Source organism: Triticum dicoccoides, chromosome 6A (assembly GCF_002162155.2).
Source record: "Triticum dicoccoides isolate Atlit2015 ecotype Zavitan chromosome 6A, WEW_v2.0, whole genome shotgun sequence".
Taxonomy (NCBI): domain Eukaryota; kingdom Viridiplantae; phylum Streptophyta; class Magnoliopsida; order Poales; family Poaceae; genus Triticum; species Triticum dicoccoides.
Genome location: NC_041390.1, coordinates 159,269,478 through 159,288,879, shown reverse-complemented (window position 1 = coordinate 159,288,879; position 19,402 = coordinate 159,269,478). Strand labels below are relative to the sequence as shown.

Below are 19,402 nucleotides of genomic sequence, written 5' to 3'. Positions count from 1 at the left end.
TTACGATGCAATTGCACAAATGAAGAGAAGGTGGCCACCTGGCTTGCACACCATTGACATCATGAGTTTTGCTTCCTGTTGCTCTACATGTTGCTCTACATGTTGATCAATTCTTTTATTGAGTCAATGTTGCAACTTGATAATCATCACATTGTATAGTCTGGATGTGCTTGAATTGTGTTATTTTCTATAATTATTTTGAGAGTTGTGGGCTTAATAAAAATTAAGGACCGGTGCTTAAGCGGTGATGCCCTAAGTTGTGTGTTCATATGTGTGAATTATATACTCTGAAAAAGAAAACTGCGGAGCTATTGTCAATAGCAGCGGCAGCTAGTCCGGACGTGTCCGCCGGGCATGGCTGGCCGTTGAACACGCGGGCGCGGCTGATGCTAATCCCGTGAACCGGTCCTGTCCAAGTAGTACTTCAACATGCACGTCGCACTTTTCACCGTTCCACGGCGTCGACCCGTAGGAGCCTGGCTGCGAATTGGTCCATCGAGGGCGAATCACCACCGTCAGAAGGGGAAAAAAGAACACCGGTCGAAGACAGCGGCTCGTGTGACTTGCGCGCCAACGGGACATCAGCCACGCGCCCATGCCGGCGGCTAAGGGCGACTTCGACACAGCTCTATATAATAGCACGCACGCCGCTCTCGTGCATCAGCTGCACACATCCGATCCAGCGCCCAGCCGTCATCGTGCTAGCTGATTCGCTCTGCTCCACCTGCGCGCAGTTGGCGCGCCTGATCCGGCCATGGCAGGGCCAGGCGAGAAGCCGTCGTCCACCTCCGCCAACGGCAATGGCACGCAAGCCCCGCCGCCTCCGGCCGCTCCCGGCGGCTCCGGTATGTGCCGCCTCCTCTCTTCTCTCGCTCGCGTCTGGATCGTGAGTTCGTGACGGTCCTGCGTGTGGTGATCGGTTTTCCTTCTCATAAATTTGACGCCTGAGTACCACGGTCGCGACGCCATTCCCGATTCTTTCGCTTGTTTCCTTGTTTGCTTCTTGTCGATGTTGCACTTGGCTGTAGAAGAGGCCCTTGCCAGTTGCCACACCGCGTGGTTCTTTGCTGTGTTCCTACTTCCTGCCGTTCGCGCCTCGAGATCGACCCTCCGAGAGACAGGAGACACGGGGTATTATTACTAAGGGCATGTACAATGGTTGATAAGATAGTTTTATTTTAAGTTTTACATGTAATTTAGAGATGACAAAGAAAAATGTCTACAATGGATCATCTCTTAATCTTATCTTCAATAATTAGCAATTCCTAAAAATATGGTGAGATATATTATGCTAAGAGATCATCTCTTGTCTTATCTTAAATAAGAGAAGACAAGCCTTCTCTTATGAGTTCTCTCTCCTCCACCTCATCATTTATCCTACGTGGCACTCTTAAGATAGCACCATTGTACATGCCCTAACGGGACTCTGCCGATGAAAGCGATTTGTCTGCCTGCACGCGGTGTAATGCCGGATTACCGGCGCCCATGCTTTCTTTAGACTGTAGCCAAGTTGTCCTTTTGTTGACTCATGGCGGCGATCTCGATGCTTTGCATGCTCCCAAATCTTGCGTGATTTGCGTCAGGCACGAAATATACTTGTCGGAGTAACTTCACAAGACACGGATGCCACGCGGGTGCATTCGGACCATGAATGTTTTCTTTGTGTGGATTAGAGCAACTCCAACGGGCCGACCCAAACGGACGGCGATTTTATCTGTTTTTGTTCGTTTGGATCGGTCAGACGGACACAGATGCCCGCTTTGGCATTTGGGTCGGCGCCTGCGCTCAACGCTGGCCGATACCTATTTTAACGGCGTCAAAAAAAATGAATGCATGCATATTTAAAAAAAAAGAGAAACAATATTAATTAAACATTAAAGCCGGCCACGAAGGCCGGCGAGAGTCAACGCGTCCACACATTTGCATTTAAAAAACAGCCTAAACTACGAGGCGGCGCGTTGCCCTAGGCGTCGTCGTCGTCCTCCTCGGGGTCCGTGAGGTCGATGAGCGTCGGCGCCGGCCCGGCCCAGGCGAACGCCGTGTTCCAGAGCGCCGCCATGTCAGGTTGTGCCGGCGCAAGCAGTGCCGGGGCGGGGGGGAGGGGGGTGTGCGGCCGCCTGTGCAGCCCGGCCTAGCGCTCCTCCTCCTCGGCCTCGCGCTGCTCCTCCTCGAGGTCGCGCTCGAGCATCTCCTCGTATTCGCCGCGACGCCCCGTTGCCTCGCCTCCTCGCGCATGCCCCGTCGCCTCGCCTCCTCGTGCTCGAAGGCGAACCACCTCGCCCAGTTGGGCGAGTCGGCTGCGTAGGCCTTGTCGAGGTGCTGCTCCGGTGTCAGGCGTCAGCAGCGCCCACCGGCGCCGCACCTCCTCCACGTGAGCACGAGCCGTCCGCGGCGCCGCCGGCACTGGGATCCTATCTGGATCCAGATGCCAGTCGTGCGGCAGCGTCACGTCCGGATACGGCAGAGGCTGGCGGTTCTGCCAGTGCCACTCTGCCTGGTGCACTAGCACGCTGACGCTCTGCCTCTGCCGGCGAGGCGCCGGCAGAGGTGGGAGGAACTCGGAGGGGAAAGGGGTGGCAGGGGACTTGCCCTTGATCTTGCTGCCGCTGGCGTCGGAGAAGAGGCCCATCTCGCTGTGGTTGTGGTGGCTAGGGTTTGCCGGCGACGAGGGAGCAAAGGTGGGCAGATATGGACGGCGAGTATGGATGAGGACGGCCCCGCCGCACGGTCGACTTAAAAAAGGACGAGCGCCGTCACTGACGCGTGGGCCCGTCGTTATAAATTAAGCTGACTGCGTGGGCAGCGGGTAGTTGGACGGCTACCATATGGGGACGCGGTGGATAGCGAGAAGGCGCGTGAAGCGTCCGTTCGGCGTCCGTGCCGACGCATTTGGGGCGCAAATTTGGGTCGTAAATGCGTCGGTGCGGACGCAACGCGGACGTGATTTGGGTTTGGCTCGGCGCGTTGGGCCGCCACTTTTGTCCGCGTCGACCAAAACGGACGCAGACGGACGAAATGGGTCGGCCCTTTGGAGTTGCTCTTAGAGCATGGTTAATAATATAGCCAACTGCTGACTGTAAAATGATGTCATACAGGAAACACATATATTCATTCATACAACAAGGTTAGATATAAGATTATTTTTTCTCATTTTCTTCCAATCTCTTTCTTCACATTTATTGCATCTGTCTAGAAGCACGCATATAGCTAGGCTCTTGCCACTTCTCTTACTTTTTTATGTCTCTTTTCTTTACATAAACAAAATTGCCATGTAAGAGGGCTATAAACCTGCTAGAGCAAGTACAATAGAATGACGTAGGTGGGTTCTAAACCTTTTTAAATAGTATTATATTTTGATGAGTTGGAGAAGAGAGAAGGGAAACGAGCTACTGATTACATTGCAGCACGCGCTCCTAGGCATGTTGCGAGAGAATGAGATGGGCCATGTATCAAAAAAATAGTACATATTTATATGTAACTATTGAACTTGCCGGCTATAAGCTTGTCTATAGATAATGTTGCAAGACCATATAGCTAGCAGCTCGCTATATTATTAAGAGCAAGTATAATAGTGGGCTATAAGCCCGCTTACATGGCATTTTTGCCTATGTGAAGAAGAGAGATAAGGAAAAAAATAAAAAAATGGGCTCTCATGCAAGAGTCAGGCTTTATGCGTGCTTCTAGGCAAAAGTATTTAATGAGAGAAAAGAGATATTAGAGAGAAAGTGAAAAAAGATGTGAGCTTATAGCCAATATTATAGCCTGCTTTATTGTATGACCAATTAATAATGCTAACTCTTGATGACATGACATGTTCATACAACTAGTTATATTATTAATCATGCTCTAATCATGCTTTTATTGTATGCACAACAAGATTTGTTGCAAAACTGAAGCTCCATTAATTAACCTTGGTCATTACAATCCTGTTTGCACAAGGAATCAACAGGACTATGGACGAATCAATGGTTAGAGCATGATTAAATTATGTGGAGGGGGTATGTTGTCATTGTATCAGTGTCAAAACTGCAACATGATAATTTTAATAACAACCCAGTGGCAACTTTGACACGAATACAATGACAACTTCATTTACCGTGTAGTGGCAATTTTAGAGTAAAAAAAGAAGTTTGTCAATACATATCCAAGTGGTTTCTAAGTAAATGGTGAAAATGGATTGTGAATCAGGCAGGCAGTTTAGTGTGTAGAACATTCTTTTATCTTGTTGTTCTCGTTATCCTAAACTTCGTACAATTAGCTGCCCATGCAGTTGATTCTCTGATCATATGGTCGGGAGGACGTCGGAAGACGACGTGCATAGTGAGAAATGAGGAAAAGTTCTCTCTGTATATTTTCCGTAGTTATATATCCAAGTATTATTTAGTTGTCATATTCAAGTATTAATTATATAAAAATTCTCTAATAAAACGGACACTATAAATATTCCACCCGTCCTAAACATATTGTATATATCCAGGTGTTAATATCAGCTAGCTATTTCCCGGCGTTTCTGAAAAAAAAACATTTTCTAAGCTTTCTATATCTATAAAAAATAATGTAAGGAGCTTTTTCAAAGTGTTCCCAAATCAACAAAAGGGCTATGTTCTTTTCTTGAGAATCTCCACAAAACCTAGGAATGTGTCAAATAGGTGCCTTTTGCACAGGGCAGCACTCTGGACGGGTCAGCCCATTTTAGCAACTTAGTGGAACTGGCTGGCTATTTGATTTACTAATGGCTTTAGGAACATTCTAGAATCTTTCATTTTGAAAGAAAAACTGTTTTTTCAGGTTTTACTTTTATTATTGTTAGTCTTTCATTTTTCAGGTTTATTATTTTTTCAAAAAAAGTTCCAAAAAATCAAATTTGTTCAGAAATGTTTTGGGATTTTCAAATTATGTTAAAAATTGGTAAATTTTCTTGTTTTCGAAAATTATGCAGGATTTTGAAAAGTTGTTCAAGAAATTTCAAAAAATGTTTTAGAGTTTGAAAATTTATTTGGAAATTCAAAATTTGTTCAGAATTTCCAAAAACGTTTTTGCAAATATATTTTTTGAAAATTTCGTAATATTTTACCAATTTTCAAAATATATTAATATTTTAATAAAATAATAGAAAAAATCAAATCGCTACGGTGTAGTCACTACAAGGCCTTGCTGCTGGGCTGGCCCACTTGGCGACGCCCTACGCGAGTGGCCAACAACTTAACGCACAGGGATTCATATAGGGAGTTCCTAAAACCTATGTTTTTTTTTTTTGAGACAATCCTAAAACCTATGTTGTTGTGACGGAAATGAACCGTCTGTCTATCTGATTTCCGGCAGGCATGTGGCCCGTTTTTATTCTAGGCCCGACTTATGTGAAAAAACTATTGGATCGATACTCACCCATAAAAGGCTATTTGGTCGAGGCCTTCCAAGATTATAGTGATTCTAAGAACTCCTGGTCATAAGTTCTTTTTTCGAAAAGGCCAAAGGTCATATATTAAGTGCACAAATGCTTAAAAAACATGCATATAGAAAATTTAAAGATACATCAAAAAATTTGGAAGCGCCGAAGTCTTCTTCCTCCTGCATCCATCAACAACGTGTTGTGAGCAAAGCTTGTTGCCGCCACCGAACCTCCATCTCAGCGAATCAATGTTGATTAAACACTGGTGCTTGGAGCAGCAATGGTCCAGAACTCGTTGATATAGACTAGAAGACGTCAACGACCACGATCTATATAGCAAATGTCATGCATATAATGCTACTATATGATGCTAACTTCATACTCCCTTCGTCCGGTAAAGAATGTACATCTAGCTTCAAAATTTGTTCATAAAAGAGTGTACTTCCATCTTTGCAATGCACTTTAAAGTACTCAAGACCAATAGCAATACACACATGGTCTTCTTAATTTCTACATGCACTTAGCTCATTGGGGGTTGGGTGATTAAATAGAAGAGAGACAGTGACTTGCACATTTTCAATGCATTTTTTTACTTAACTTCATAATTTGTCCTAAAATTTCTAGATGTACACTCTTCACCGGACGGAGTGAGTAGTACATAGTATCGTAGATTGATATTTTAGATGACTCAATTTATTACTCCTACTTTGTATGCCTCATAATAACAACTATTTATTGGAAATGGTGTAATAGTGTGATATTACTACCTTCTCTTTCTCACCTAGTATTATGACATGTCATCGATATGCCTAATTGCCATTGCATATGGTTGCATGAAACTACTCTATAATATCCCACTATGGGAGGTATTATGGTCAAGCTGAGTCTATAGTAGATTCCTATAAGGTTGGCCATAGTGAGAAGTAACTCGACTATCAACATGCATATGTTATCGGTCTATTTTATTACCTTCATAGTGGATCGTGACCTATGTGTGGTATCATGCAACCCTTTATTTGCTTAGATGTACACTTTTTTTTGGATGCATTATGCTACAGTAACATATTATTTTTACCACAAACACCACTCTTCTCATTAACTACTTGCCACAAGCAAACTTATCTTAGGGTGCGTTATGTTACTAGTTAAATTACACCCACGATGGCCAGATTACCACCTGGAGCGCTTGTGCTCTAAGATCGGCCAAATTTTCTCTTTTTTCTTTTTTTTTCTCCTTTTCCTTTTCTGCCTTCTTTGTTTCTTTTATTCCTTTTGTTTTGATGTTCGTTTTTTGTTTTTCACTTTCATTTTTCTCCTCTTTCATAGGGGAAAATATGTAAATAAATTAAAAAAAATCTTATGAACATATATTAGAACACACATGAAAAACTTTTCAAATGTTTCTTACCACCAGTGGTAGTTGCCCTCACGTGAGTTTTCTATGTTGTATGTAGTATCTGTCAAAACCAAAAGTATGTACATACAATATATGTAGTATATAGGAATACTTGGGTAGTATATATCCCATTTTTTAGGTAGTGCGTACTACTTTTTTAGTGTATTGTTTTATACATACAAATATAAAAAAATTTTATATAAAAAAACTATGGACTCACATGTAATTTTTTTGTATAGCTTGCTTTGAAATATCTCAGATATAGTATATGAACATATTTAGATTGACAAAGTAGTATATATACTACCACATGATAGTATATGAGACATGTGGAGTAACTATCCCTGGGTGATAGGATGTATTTTTTGGAGTATAAACAAAATAATGTTCGTACATTTGAAAAATGTCATCTCATATTTAAAAACAATTCAATACATACAAAAAGATTATATATGAGGTGACCATTTTTTGAATGTACGAACATTATTTTGACGGACATGAACATTTTTAGTTTTCATATTCATATGTAACCTCTACACTATTGAATATTTTGATGATATTTTAAAATTTTACAATAAGATCTTATATATATTATTTTTTAAAGCACGGTTGTTGTATAGGAGATTCGACTCTACACAGCTCACTTCATGTTCATTTTATTATACTCAACCTTTTTTTCTAAAAAATAGAGAAATTAACTCGCCTTAATATAATCGCTACATATAATTCTTTCTGTGGTTTTTTCTGTATATTGTAGACATGATTATCACAATTCTGTATATTGAACCAGATGCGTGTCTATTTCCTCGCGTGTTTGTGGCATTCTGCATCTGAAATGATTTCTAGAGTCTAACAAAATGATATTTTCCTCTCATAGGTATAGCCAAAAGGCTTCCCCGTCTTGCATTCATGTTCCTGCTTGCGGTTCTGTACCGTCAGCTTCAGGCTCCGCCTCCAAAAATCTGCGGATCCCCGGACGGCCCTCCGGTGACCGGGACAAGGATCAGGCTCAGTGACGGCAGGCACTTGGCTTACCATGAGTCCGGTGTCCCGAAGGAACAAGCCAACCATAAGATCATCTTCGTCCATGGATTCGACTCATGCAGATACGATGCCCTGCGAGTATCACCCGTACGTGACAATCATCAGTTGAACCTGAATGTGTACACAGGGAAAAACATTAATCATAGTGGACTGTTGCTGGAAACTGTGACATGCAGGAGCTGGCGCAGGAGCTCGGGATCTACATTCTGTCCTTCGATCGACCTGGATACGGCGAGAGTGACCCGCATCCTGCGAGGACCGAGAAGAGCATCGCCCTCGACATCGCGGAGCTAGCTGACAGCCTGCATCTCGGGTCCAGGTTCTACCTCGTCGGGTTCTCCATGGGCGGCGAGATCATGTGGAGCTGCCTCAAGCACATCCCCCACCGGTACCATCCGCCGCACTTCTTCTCTACTTAACACCGCTGCAGAGTACTTAATTTGCAAGCTTAGTGACAACTACATTTTCTTGACAGGCTTGCTGGGGTGTCTATCCTCGGCCCCGTGGGCAACTACTGGTGGTCGGGCTTCCCGTCGAACGTGTCGTGGGACGCGTGGTACCAGCAGACTCCTCAGGACCAATGGGCCGTCCGCGTTGCGCACCACGCGCCCTGGCTCGCCTACTGGTGGAACACCCAGAAGCTCTTCCCGGCCTCCAGCGTCATCTCCTTCAACCCCGCCATCTTCTCCACAGAAGACATGGCCATGATCCCCAAGTTCGCATCTCGACCTTGCTCGGTAATATTTACAGACCAGCGAACCAACCCCACCGTTTGCATCTCTGAGAGTCACAGTGTGTGCACCTCTATTTGTCTCAATGACTCACCCGTTGTTTGCATTTTATTGTGTGTGCGCACAGAGCAAGGCGAGGCAGCAGGGGGAGCACGAGAGCCTGCACCGGGACATGACCGTCGGGTTCGGGAAGTGGGGCTGGAGCCCGCTGGAGATGGAGAACCCGTTCCCGGGCGACGAGGCGGATGTGCACCTGTGGCACGGCGCGGAGGACCTCATCGTGCCCGTTAGCCTGTCGCGGCACATCGCGGAGAGGCTGCCATGGGTGCGCTACCACGAGCTGCCCACGGCCGGGCACCTCTTCCCCGTCGCCGACGGCATGGGGGATGTCATCCTCAGGACGATGCTGCTCGGGGAAAACTGAAGTGAGTGTTAGCTAGAGGGAGTGATCGGCGATGCTGTCTGCGTTTTCTTGTCTTCTTTGTACTACTACTGTTGTTGGTGTTTTTTCTACAAGGGGGCTCTTTTTCATTGAACAACGAGGCTGCTCCTATGTACGTAGAAAGCTCATGATAATAACTCCACGCCTAGTTTTCCCCAGCAGCATTTTTTTTTCCGAAGGAAACAGCAGGACTCTGCTGAGCAGCATTACCCAATCTGAATGGCAAGTTAGCAACAAAATCAACAAAATCTTTTGCAATGAACTATAAAAATATTTTACAATATAATTGATGTGTGTATCACTCAATGCAGAGGACAACAATTCTGTTGGAACCGCCACTCCCTAGCCCTAGCTCTCCTCTCCCTCTCGCTCTGCTCACTCTCTCCTGCCGTGTCTCGATCAGAAAACAGAGGAAGAAGATCGTAACAGTGGTGGACACGGAGATTTTTTCAGCGCACAAACATTTTTTTTCTTTCCTCGAGCATGAACTCGACCGTGTCAACAAGCTAAGGGGGGAACCAGGGTTTTATACCCGCGAGCACCGGCCTGCCAGGCATCGCCTTGTACCCACTCGCTCACCCACTTCCCCACGTCCTCCGTGCTTTGGCCGCGTCCACGCACCACGCCCATACGCGGTCGCCACGGGCTCCTAGCGCGCCCGGCATGGTCTACCCCTCCTGATTGCTCGCTAACAGCACGATGTGGCCTCGTGCACACACGCGCTGGCTCACGCACTCACACACACACACACCCCTACGCACACACACCCCGCGGATCCGGCGCGCTCAACGCGTCCGATGCGCGCCCATACATGCACCAGCCGCGTCAAGTTCGACGCCGCGGCTTATTGCACCCAACACTCGCGCCCTAAGTCGCGGCTCAGAGCAACCCTGCGTCCTCGACGTCGCCGTCCACCAGCAGTGCTCGCCCGCCCGCCAGCGCCTTCTTCCACTGCGGGAAGTCGCGTTTGAAGTGACCCCGCTCACCACACTAGTAGCACCAACCACGTCTGTTGCCGCCGAAGCCCGAGGCCTCGTTGCGCGCCCCGACGTCGTCGTTGTCCCGAGCTCCGCCTCGCTGCCGCTCCCGCGCCCGCCATTGTGCAGCAGTGAACATCAACTGATCGCCGCCATGGTTGCCTCCGTCCTGCCCGCCCGACGCAGCCTCTCGTCGAAGGCCTTCAGCCGCCCCAACGCGTCCTCGAACGCCATCGTGTCGACATTGCAGAATTGCTCGATCCCGGCCACCGCCACGTACAGGCGGTCCGGCACCGAGTCGAGCAGTTTCTTGACCAGTGCCGCGTCCTCCAGGGTCGAGCCCAACGCCACGTAGCGCACCGCCATGCCACCGAGCCTGTCGGCGAAGTCATCCAGGGTCTCGGCATCCGCCATGCGCAGGAGCTCAAACTCCCCGCGCAACGTGCCCAGCCGAGCCGCCCGCACGCGATCAGCTCCGACATACCTGGCCTTGAGGCTCGCCCACACCTCCGCCGCGGTTTTCTTCGACACCACCTACAGCAGCAAGCTCTCCGCGAGGGCACTGAGGAGGTAGGCGCGTGCAGGCTTGTCCTTCTTCGTGATGACGGCCACCGCCGCGTCCTCCAGCACGACCACCGCCTCCCATAGCCCGGCCGTGTCGAGGTTCGCCTCGACCTTGATGGCCCACGCCGTGTAGTTGTCGCCGGTGAGCTGCGGCAGCGATTCGCCCGCTCCGCCGCCGTATGAGATGATCGACATCGCCAGCGCGCCCTGACCTGAACGTGGCTCTGATACCAATTGTTGGAACCGCCACTCTCTAGCCCTAGCTCTCCTCTCCCTCTCGCTCTGCTCACTCTCTTCTGTCGTGGCTCGATCAGAAGACAGAGGAAGAAGAAGATCAGAACAGTGGTGGACACAGAGATTTTTCCAGCGCACGAATGCTTTTTTCTTTCCTCGAGCATGAACTCGACCGTGTCAACAAGCTACAGGGGGAACCAGGGTTTTATACCGCGAGCACCGGCCTACCAGGCCTCGCCTTGCACCCACTCGCCCACCCACTTCCCCACGTCCTCCGCGCTCTGGCCGCGTCCACGCACCGCGCCCGTACGCGGTCGCCACGGCCTCCTAGCACGCCCGACGCGGTCTACCCCTTCTGATTACTTGCTAACAGCACGGCGTGGCCCCGCGCACACACGTGCTGGCTCACGCACTCACACACGCACACCTACACACACACACACACACTCTGCGGACCCAACGCGTCCGGTGCGCGCTCATACACGCACTAGCCGCGCCAGGTTCGATGTCGCGGCTTATTGCACCCAACAAATTCCTCCTTTCCGGAACAATGATAATCTTGTAACATATCTTATGTTACCATCTTTTGCAATGAACTATAAGAATATTTTACAATATAATTGATGTGTGCATCACTGAATGCAGAGGACAACAATTCCTCCTTTCCGGAACAATGATAATCTTGTTTACCAGACTATATTTTATCTACTTCCATAAATAAATAACACGGGCCAATTTATTTTTTTTGTTTACAAGTGCATTTTGTACCAAAATAAATTCAGCATAACATGGTTCAACAACCAGTGTCCATCGCAGAGAAAAAGGTTCGACGACAATAGAGCCGCTGCCCAACAGGATTTGGTTCGATGGACGATGAATGGATTTTAATTGATCACATGAATCAAAAAATATAAAGCGCACGGAGTCAAATGGGACCTCCTTCACCCGCCCAAAAAACAATTCTCCTTTCATTGCATTTTTTTGTTGGTAGCTTACCAAGACTCCAAGAGCGCTTGGTAAAAAGAAATCTCCCTTGAGACGACATAAAACGTCAGAACTGAGACGGGCAAATGATGAGCGTGGAAAACAATGCACCCTTTCATTTCGCCAAACAGGCACCGCAACTTACAACATCCACGGCAATATCTGACCACCCAGAGACGACGGCGATGATCCATGGGCGTGCCCGCCCAATGCTCACAGCCCTTCCGTGCGGCCGGATCACACGACCGTGGCACTATAAATTACATACGTAATCACCTAGCGTTAGTTACAGCTCCCTGGGTCTTCGTCAGGATCTTTGCGTCAGTCGGAACGGGATCAGTGTGTAGTGTCAGCTATAGTTGCTGTCCAGATGACGATTGGGTTCGCCTGTGACGAGGAGACTGCCCGAGGCACATCCTCAGGCGCTGGGAGAGGCTGTCCCCCATCTCCTCCCTCTCGCGCTTGAGCTTCTTCCACAGGGCATGGATCTTCTTCTCCTTCGTTTTCGGGGGCGACGATTTGGCCAGTTTCCTCTGTTCGTGTCTCCGCGGCGTGGCCAGAGCATTTACCGTCATGTTCTGCGGAGCAAATTACCAGGTCTGTGAGTCTTCCTTTCTCTGAGTGAGTTAGCTAGTCGACATTATTGTGTGAAGTGGCTAACGGTTATGGAAATCTTGATTTCTTAGGACACCTCTTGTGTCTAACGTGGCTACTTTCGCCTTCGGTGATGAAGGCAAGAAACTGAAGAAATGTACCTCATGCTTATCACCAAGGCCGCGTGAGAATGATCCATCACTCGCCGCACCTAACGATGAACATCTGCCCCAACTTTCTCTGTTTGAGCTTGTGTATGAGCAGGACTCCTCGTTGTGCCTACTGGTTTTATCCTATTAGGAAATGCATTATTATTACCAGCAGGGCGCTTACAAAATGATATATTTTGCACAATGGAATCGATCATGATTCAGGAAATGCATGAAATTATGCACGGAGCAGACAATATGGTGTTGATGACCTGTGATGAGTACTGACCACCCATATCAGTACTCTACTGATCCAAAATGCTCACAATTTAGTAACTTAATGCATTTCAAAGCCAATAAATAGAAGGATCACAACGGATGGTCAGAGGATGAGTGGGAGATATGACAATGAACTTGACCGCCAAAAAAGGAGCAGCTAAAGCAATGTATACACTTTACCTGCAAATGCAGTCCAACACTATCACCATCCGCACCAGATAGGTTATGATTCTCATCTAAGAGGAAATCCTGCATTTGATGGAATGTATCAGGAAAGTATCTTTCAAAATAGTAGATACTAACATATCGGCAACAAACCTACCAAGTCACTGTCATTCTTAATGGACAACTGATTCGCGCTCTCCGATAGTAATTCGACTACCGAAGTTGTAGCTGGAAGAAAAAAGTGAAGGAGTTAGTGAACATTGAACAACACCAAGTTAAAAACTTGCAAGGAAGATGAAAAGGGGCCTGTGCCAGACCATTTCGAAAGCCATGTGCATCTGTTGATGAACTGCCTGCATCGGTTCTAGCTGCCCTCAGACCATTGATGATCTCAAAGAACAAACTCTACGAAAAAAGCAACCAAAAACAAGAGTGATTTCCTTGGAAATACTTCAAACCAGACGCTCCCAATTAGGTCACAGAGTGATATTTCATGAAAATTACCTCATTGGTCATGGTACCGATTTTTACATGTAGCTTATTTGAGCCTGATGCAGGCAACTGGGGAGGGCGCAGAGTGTTGTAGAAAAATATTGAAACCGAGTCATAGTATGATTGAGGTCTTGGGGAATTATGGTCACCCTCAAATTTTACCATACTTTTATCCCCCTGTACATAAAAACATGTGTTAAATCTTAAATGACTACCATGCTCTTCAGCAAGGAAGGTCAACCAGCACTCCATAAATTATTTTAGTTGTGATGCGACCTCTACTCCCTCTGTCCCGAATTAGTATGATTTGTCTAGATATGGATGTATCTAGACACGTTTTAGTGTTAGACACATCTGTATCTAGACAAATCTAAGACCACTAATTTGGGATGGAGGTAATATTTGCCAGTGAAACTTTATAAAGCAAGCCACATATGCATTTACCCCATATGCTTCATGAATACGATCACAGTGGTGAGGCTGAATAAACATGTCATTCAGACCATGTCCAAATAATGCAGGAATAAATGTCTTGGGAGCAAGCTGGTTAAAAAAAAGAGAACATTAAAGTTAGTTGCAGTTTGAAATATGCAGATAGTTTTGAAGTTGCTGAATGAAACATGTTTATAAATCCACAACACTTGAGATGTCAAGGTTGAATAATCTATGCAGGTAGAGGATCAAAGAAGGTATTGCCCTTCAAACCCCAGCAATAACAAGACAATCAGTGTTGGACGGAGGGAGTATGTAATTATTGATTAACTTTGGCAAGGCCTGCCAGATGCACACAGCAGTTATAAAGGGCTGTTTGGTTGCCTACACGAGAAGCTCAAGCAAGGCCAGCAGGAACCCTAAAGCACCCACAGCCAGGCCATGAGGAAACAGAATTATTGATGTTGAGTATTTCTCCATGGCCAGGCTGAGCTGATGCAACTACCGTTGGTCATGTTCCTCCTCTATCTCCACACCCATGGTTGCCAAGGTGACAAGCAAATCCAAAATTCTTCCACCAATCCCAATGACAAAATTGGGATCGTCATTGCCGAGAAGACGCCATGCTCCCTCTGTTTCTCCTGTATGGCCACATCTGATCCTGCGGCTCGGCATACAGGAGTAGCTCAAGCTCACTACCGCATAAAGCTCCAGCCAGATCCTGGCAAGCCAGGCTACGGCAATACACCATATCAGGCTACACGCGCCACCTCCTAGACGTCCTATGACCATGCTCAAGCTCAATCCCGCTACCGCATAGGATGGCCATGTCCAAGTCCTCTCCAGTCACTGCGGCCACGTGAGCGGCATGACGCCCTCCCCAACACTCCACACAACCTCCTTGTCCATGACGAGCCGCACAAGCTGTGGCATGAGAGCACCGTGATGGTGAGCTAGGACAAGCCATACCGTGCCTTGGCAAAAGCGCATCAAGCTCAAGTTGAGTAGTGCGCGTGTCTAGCCAACGTGCTTCAGCTGTTTGACGAAAGGTAACCATACTCAATCCCATGCAGGCAAGTAGACAAGATCTCTCCAAATGAGCCTGTTCAACGAAACCATGTGCCTGGATCTCCAAATGAAGGCAACCGAATACTCACTTATGTATTGTCGTAGCCTGGCTTGCCAGGATCTGGCTGGAGCTCGCACCATGACAGCCTGGCTCACCAGGACCTAGCTCATGGGGCCTGGTAGCCAAAATGATGCAGGCAGCCAAACATGCCCGTATTTGATTGTCGTTTACCAGAACTTATCTAATCTGAGACATAATCCTTTACAAGTTTACAGTGAGTCATGGGCAATGTATTGCAAAGTGTACACCGTTGCAAAATGGTTCTTTTATGATCTTTCATGAGTTCAGTCATATCTGGCTATATGTTTGTGACAAGGTATAGTTTATGAAGTGCACCTTTACAACATTAAGGTCCATTATGTCAAACTTCGCTCTTTTCTGAATGGTTCGTCGCATGTACTGTACAGCCATCTTAACCTGAAAAAGCAGAAGACCTCGTTAACACTACGAAATTACGGCAACACTCATTTGAAAACTGTTTACATTAGCGAGAATGAAATAAGCCACCAAAATCTAAGTATCTAATAAACACATCGTCCTTCTATACATCATAGTGAGCAAACATATTCCTCTACTAACTCAATGATGGAAATGAAAGCTCAAAATGTAGGAGCCACTTGTGTGCTAACATTGAGGGTCTGCAAATTATATTTCAGTAGCAGAATAAGAGTGCAGTAAGATAAAACTTCACAAACTTTTGAAAGTTGCAACTAGAGGATGTGTGTCAAGCTAAATTCAGATGGTATACTCTGAAGGAAGTACTACTTGGCAAATTCTGTTAAAGGTATAACCTTTTGTCTCATACTTATTCCGGAACTAACATCACATCTAAGGAAACTTCAAGATGCAGTGCACATAGAAGCAAGTCGAGATGGCATCAGCCATTATTTCAGTTGTATCTGGATTAGATATGGGCTGCATATTTATATGTATTTTGAGTCTAAAAAACTGAACGAATTAGTCCCATAGTTTAAAGTTTCTATATAGTCCTAACGTGGTAAAGTAGCAAATGCTTGAATCATTGTGCAACCATTCATAATTGCAGGGAAGAACTAATTGACTGGATGCTTAGAAAAAACATGATTTCGATGGAGGCATGGGAAAATATGTGGGATTGCACCATGATATGGCAGTGTTGTGTTTGAAAGGGAACAAGAACCATAGTAACTATATCACGATTTTCTAAACTTAAGGTAATACATTATGCACTTTCTTCCACGATCATTTCACAATGGTGGGGAAGCAACAGACTCTGCAGTAGATGCACCTACCGTGAATTTAGGAACTCGAATTTTGTAAACATCCACAAGTTCCAACATCAAGCCATACAAGTTGGTGAAAGCACTATCCAATACCATGCCAGCAATTGAGGGATCTTCTGCTCCATATAGTAGGCTGTGTTACATTTATACAAAACATGAATTAAAGGCCTGAAGATGTACATAAACATCTCAATCCAAGAATTAAACGGAAGAACCAAGAACCACTTGAACACACACAGTTCTGTTCAGGAACCATCTAGTGCATTGTGATCTAAAAATATTGAATCGTATGAAATGAAATAGAGATGTCCCGGAGGAAATGGAGCACACATTGTATACAAACCAGAAAGTACCTTGTAACAGCACCCATCGATCGCCCCCAAAGGCCTATACGGGAAACTTGCTTGTTGGTGCGCAGGAATGATACTGCGCATTTGAGGTCCTCTTTCTAGAAGTAAATTACTGTAAATTTCAGAATACAGTGAACAGTGATATGAATGCAAAAGAACAAAATGTATACTGATTATATACCTCATGCCAACCAAGGCTGACATAATCTCCGTCCGATAGACCTGAACCGGAAAAGTCTAGTGTGAAAACTGTGATGTTTGAAGGAAGAAGTACTACAGCGGCTTCATTTGCGTCTGCTCTGCATCCGCTGCATTGAGTTAGAGCAAAATCCTGTTAAATATTCCAGAAGATATTGGTGATTGCTCGAGGTGATAAGCTAAATCATAATTACTAAGTACATAGATTTATAAATTTGTGCTTTTAATCCAGTGCTACAGTTTCCAAAATCTACATGTATGTTATATAAAGCAAGTTACATTAAAAAAGAATGCCAAAACTAACAAGTGCCCAATGCATGAGCAAACATATGCTAGCAGTGATCACGCAGAGATGGTACCTATTTCCATGGCAGTAGATCACACACGGGAGGGCAATATTTTCTGGAACAGAAGCAGGAAGATAGTGGCTGCATTTTAAGGTATGGCCCCTGGGATTTGTGAGCTGCCAGGTTAAGGTATACCAATAAGGTTATAAACAAACATGTCCCCAGTTGGCGTCACTTCTCATCAGCAAACTAAAGAAAGAAGAAACCTCGATAATTGGTCTCCGTACTTGCCTCCAAGTCTAGTCGTTTATACATTCGCCCTGCGAGCATAAACTCTCTCTCCCATAAGTACTGATCTGGGTTATACTCTGACCTGCAAATTAGTCATTCAATCCCATCAGATCAGCTGCAGATGCTTGAAATATTTGAAGTTCAAAACCTTACCAACGGACATGTCATATACTCCCTCCGTTCCTAAATATTTGTCTTTTTAGAGATTTCAAATGGACTACCACATACGGATGTATATAGACATATTTTAGAGTGTAGATTCACTCATTTTGCTCCGTATGTAGTCACTTGTTGAAATCTCTAGAAAGACAGATATTTAGGAACAGAGGGAGTACATGACATTTCTGGTCTAATTAAACATCTATCATAAGACTCGGATTTTATAAGGCATGAAGAGACCTTAAAGCTAAGTTTATACATCATCCCATACTTGGTTCGAGTTGATACTGTAAAAAACTATATACATCATCCTATTAACAAAGCTAAACCTTAAAACTAAGTTTGAAAAGGAAGCATGGCCCATAAACATGACAACTAAAACAGAGAAGTGCAACATCAGAGACGGTGCAACAGAGGAACAGCCTACCATTTATCTCAGTCTCTCCTCCATAAGGATCTCAGTTCAAAATTTGAGCAGCATTAAGATTGCCACGATAGGTTAAAGTTACTTCTTAGCGCTATATGGACAGACATCACGTCTGAACAGATACAAGTACAGTTATTCTTAACATGACAACCTTAATTACAATTGCATTGTGGCTAGCTTTAACTGCATATGATAGTACTGATTTGCAACGAGCGAACAACATAATCAAGTCCAAGTACTAACTGAAACAACTGCCCTCATCGTCCTCCCAGATTTTAAGTGGAACTTGCAATTTCCAAAGGTACGGTTAACAAGGCAGGCAAAATGACTCGGCGTTGTCAACCGTACCACACACAATGAACAGCTATATACACGAGCATTAAAGCAACATAGCTAATCCGGACCTGATGTCGCATGTGTACCGAACTATCGATTTGTCCCACCGACATTGTTCCAATTTATAACGACACGGGCACGGCCGCATGCCAATGCAACGTCGTGTCAATTAGCACCAAACAACAAAAGCAGCAGCACATCATGCGGGAGGTAGGAGGGTACCGAGGCGGCCGGATGACGAAATTGACGAACTGCTCGATCATGGCGTCGGCGGCGTGCCGCTACAACGCGACGCCCGTGCGTCGTATGGGACTGTGGGTGGGTGGGCTCCAAGCGCTCACGGTGAGCACGCCCGCGGCCCGCCCGACTCTCACGGCCCCAGCTCGTCCTCTCCGAATTCCACCCCGCCCACCCGCGAGAACGCACCGGAGCCCACCACAGCCGCAGCAGGAGTCTCCCGGCGAGCGTAGGCGCGCGCGTCGGATCTGCGCGAGACGCCGCGGGAGCTCGCTGCCGCGCCGAGTGCCCGCCGGATCCGGCACGGTTGCCGGCGACCCGAGGCTCGAGACTCTCGCCGCGAGCCGCGGAATCCGGCGGGGAGGGCGGCGAGCGGAAGGGGGGAGGTGGGTGGGCTCTGGTTGGCGGAGGTGGTGGGGGGTGGGAAGAGGGGACGAGCGAGAGGGAGGGAGCAATAGCCGTGGGAAATGGAGGACGGTAATGAAAGCCGTGGTAATCGGGAGAATAAAATTTAATATTCTTTAATTCTGAAAACAAATGATGAGAGATACACGTGGCCGTACAACTTTTCATTTTTAGGCAGGTACTAGAAGGTGTAAGTACTTCGAATTATGATCTTGCTTCCCTTTTTGGAAATAATCGTACATTTAAATATTGCAACATCAAAAAATACAATATATATCTTGTTTCTGGAAAAAGTGTGCAAAAATCGGATTGTTTGTGACAGCAAAGCGAAACAAATAGTCTGGTGGTTATCTTGTTTCTGGTCAAGGTCATAGGGATTGAATGTACAATCACGTAGGGATTTGATCTAAAAGGTTATATATATAAAACACAAACGTGTTTATGTTACA

General features: G+C 46.1%; 2 protein-coding genes across 2 annotated transcripts; one reads left to right on the top strand and one right to left on the bottom strand.

Moving 5' to 3' along the window:
• Window positions 1–678: 678 nt before the first annotated feature.
• LOC119318950 lies at window positions 679–9,160 on the top strand. Its single transcript, XM_037593496.1, has 5 exons — window positions 679–845; window positions 7,663–7,916; window positions 8,006–8,217; window positions 8,305–8,566; window positions 8,688–9,160. Exons 1-5 carry the CDS (start codon window positions 755–757, stop codon window positions 8,982–8,984), a joined length of 1,116 nt encoding a protein of 371 aa, XP_037449393.1. The 5' UTR covers window positions 679–754; the 3' UTR covers window positions 8,985–9,160.
• Window positions 9,161–11,729: 2,569 nt separating this feature from the next.
• LOC119316402 lies at window positions 11,730–18,983 on the bottom strand. The gene is made up of 14 exons (XM_037590721.1): window positions 18,534–18,983; window positions 17,390–17,471; window positions 17,171–17,274; window positions 16,795–16,921; window positions 16,617–16,711; window positions 16,273–16,396; window positions 15,338–15,418; window positions 13,885–13,983; window positions 13,453–13,617; window positions 13,266–13,353; window positions 13,106–13,176; window positions 12,964–13,032; window positions 12,517–12,648; window positions 11,730–12,339 (listed from the first exon to the last, which is right to left on the bottom strand). Exons 1-14 carry the CDS (start codon window positions 18,572–18,574, stop codon window positions 12,115–12,117), a joined length of 1,503 nt encoding a protein of 500 aa, XP_037446618.1. The 5' UTR covers window positions 18,575–18,983; the 3' UTR covers window positions 11,730–12,114.
• Between the last annotated feature and the right edge of the window lie 419 nt (window positions 18,984–19,402).

Excerpts from the sequence above, each read along its gene's own strand:
- LOC119318950 (XM_037593496.1), top strand. The coding sequence starts at position 755 with ATGGCAGGGCCAGGCGAGAAGCCGTCGTCCACCTCCGCCAACGGCAAT. Across the intron at positions 8,218-8,304 it reads CTCAAGCACATCCCCCACCG|GCTTGCTGGGGTGTCTATCC; the intron begins GTACCATCCGCC and ends TTTTCTTGACAG. Across the intron at positions 8,567-8,687 it reads TCGCATCTCGACCTTGCTCG|AGCAAGGCGAGGCAGCAGGG; the intron begins GTAATATTTACA and ends GTGTGCGCACAG.
- LOC119316402 (XM_037590721.1), bottom strand. The coding sequence starts at position 18,574 with ATGATCGAGCAGTTCGTCAATTTCGTCATCCGGCCGCCTCG. Across the intron at positions 16,922-17,170 it reads ATCTACTGCCATGGAAATAG|CGGATGCAGAGCAGACGCAA; the intron begins GTACCATCTCTG and ends AACTCAATGCAG. Across the intron at positions 13,177-13,265 it reads TGCACATGGCTTTCGAAATG|CTACAACTTCGGTAGTCGAA; the intron begins GTCTGGCACAGG and ends TTTTTCTTCCAG.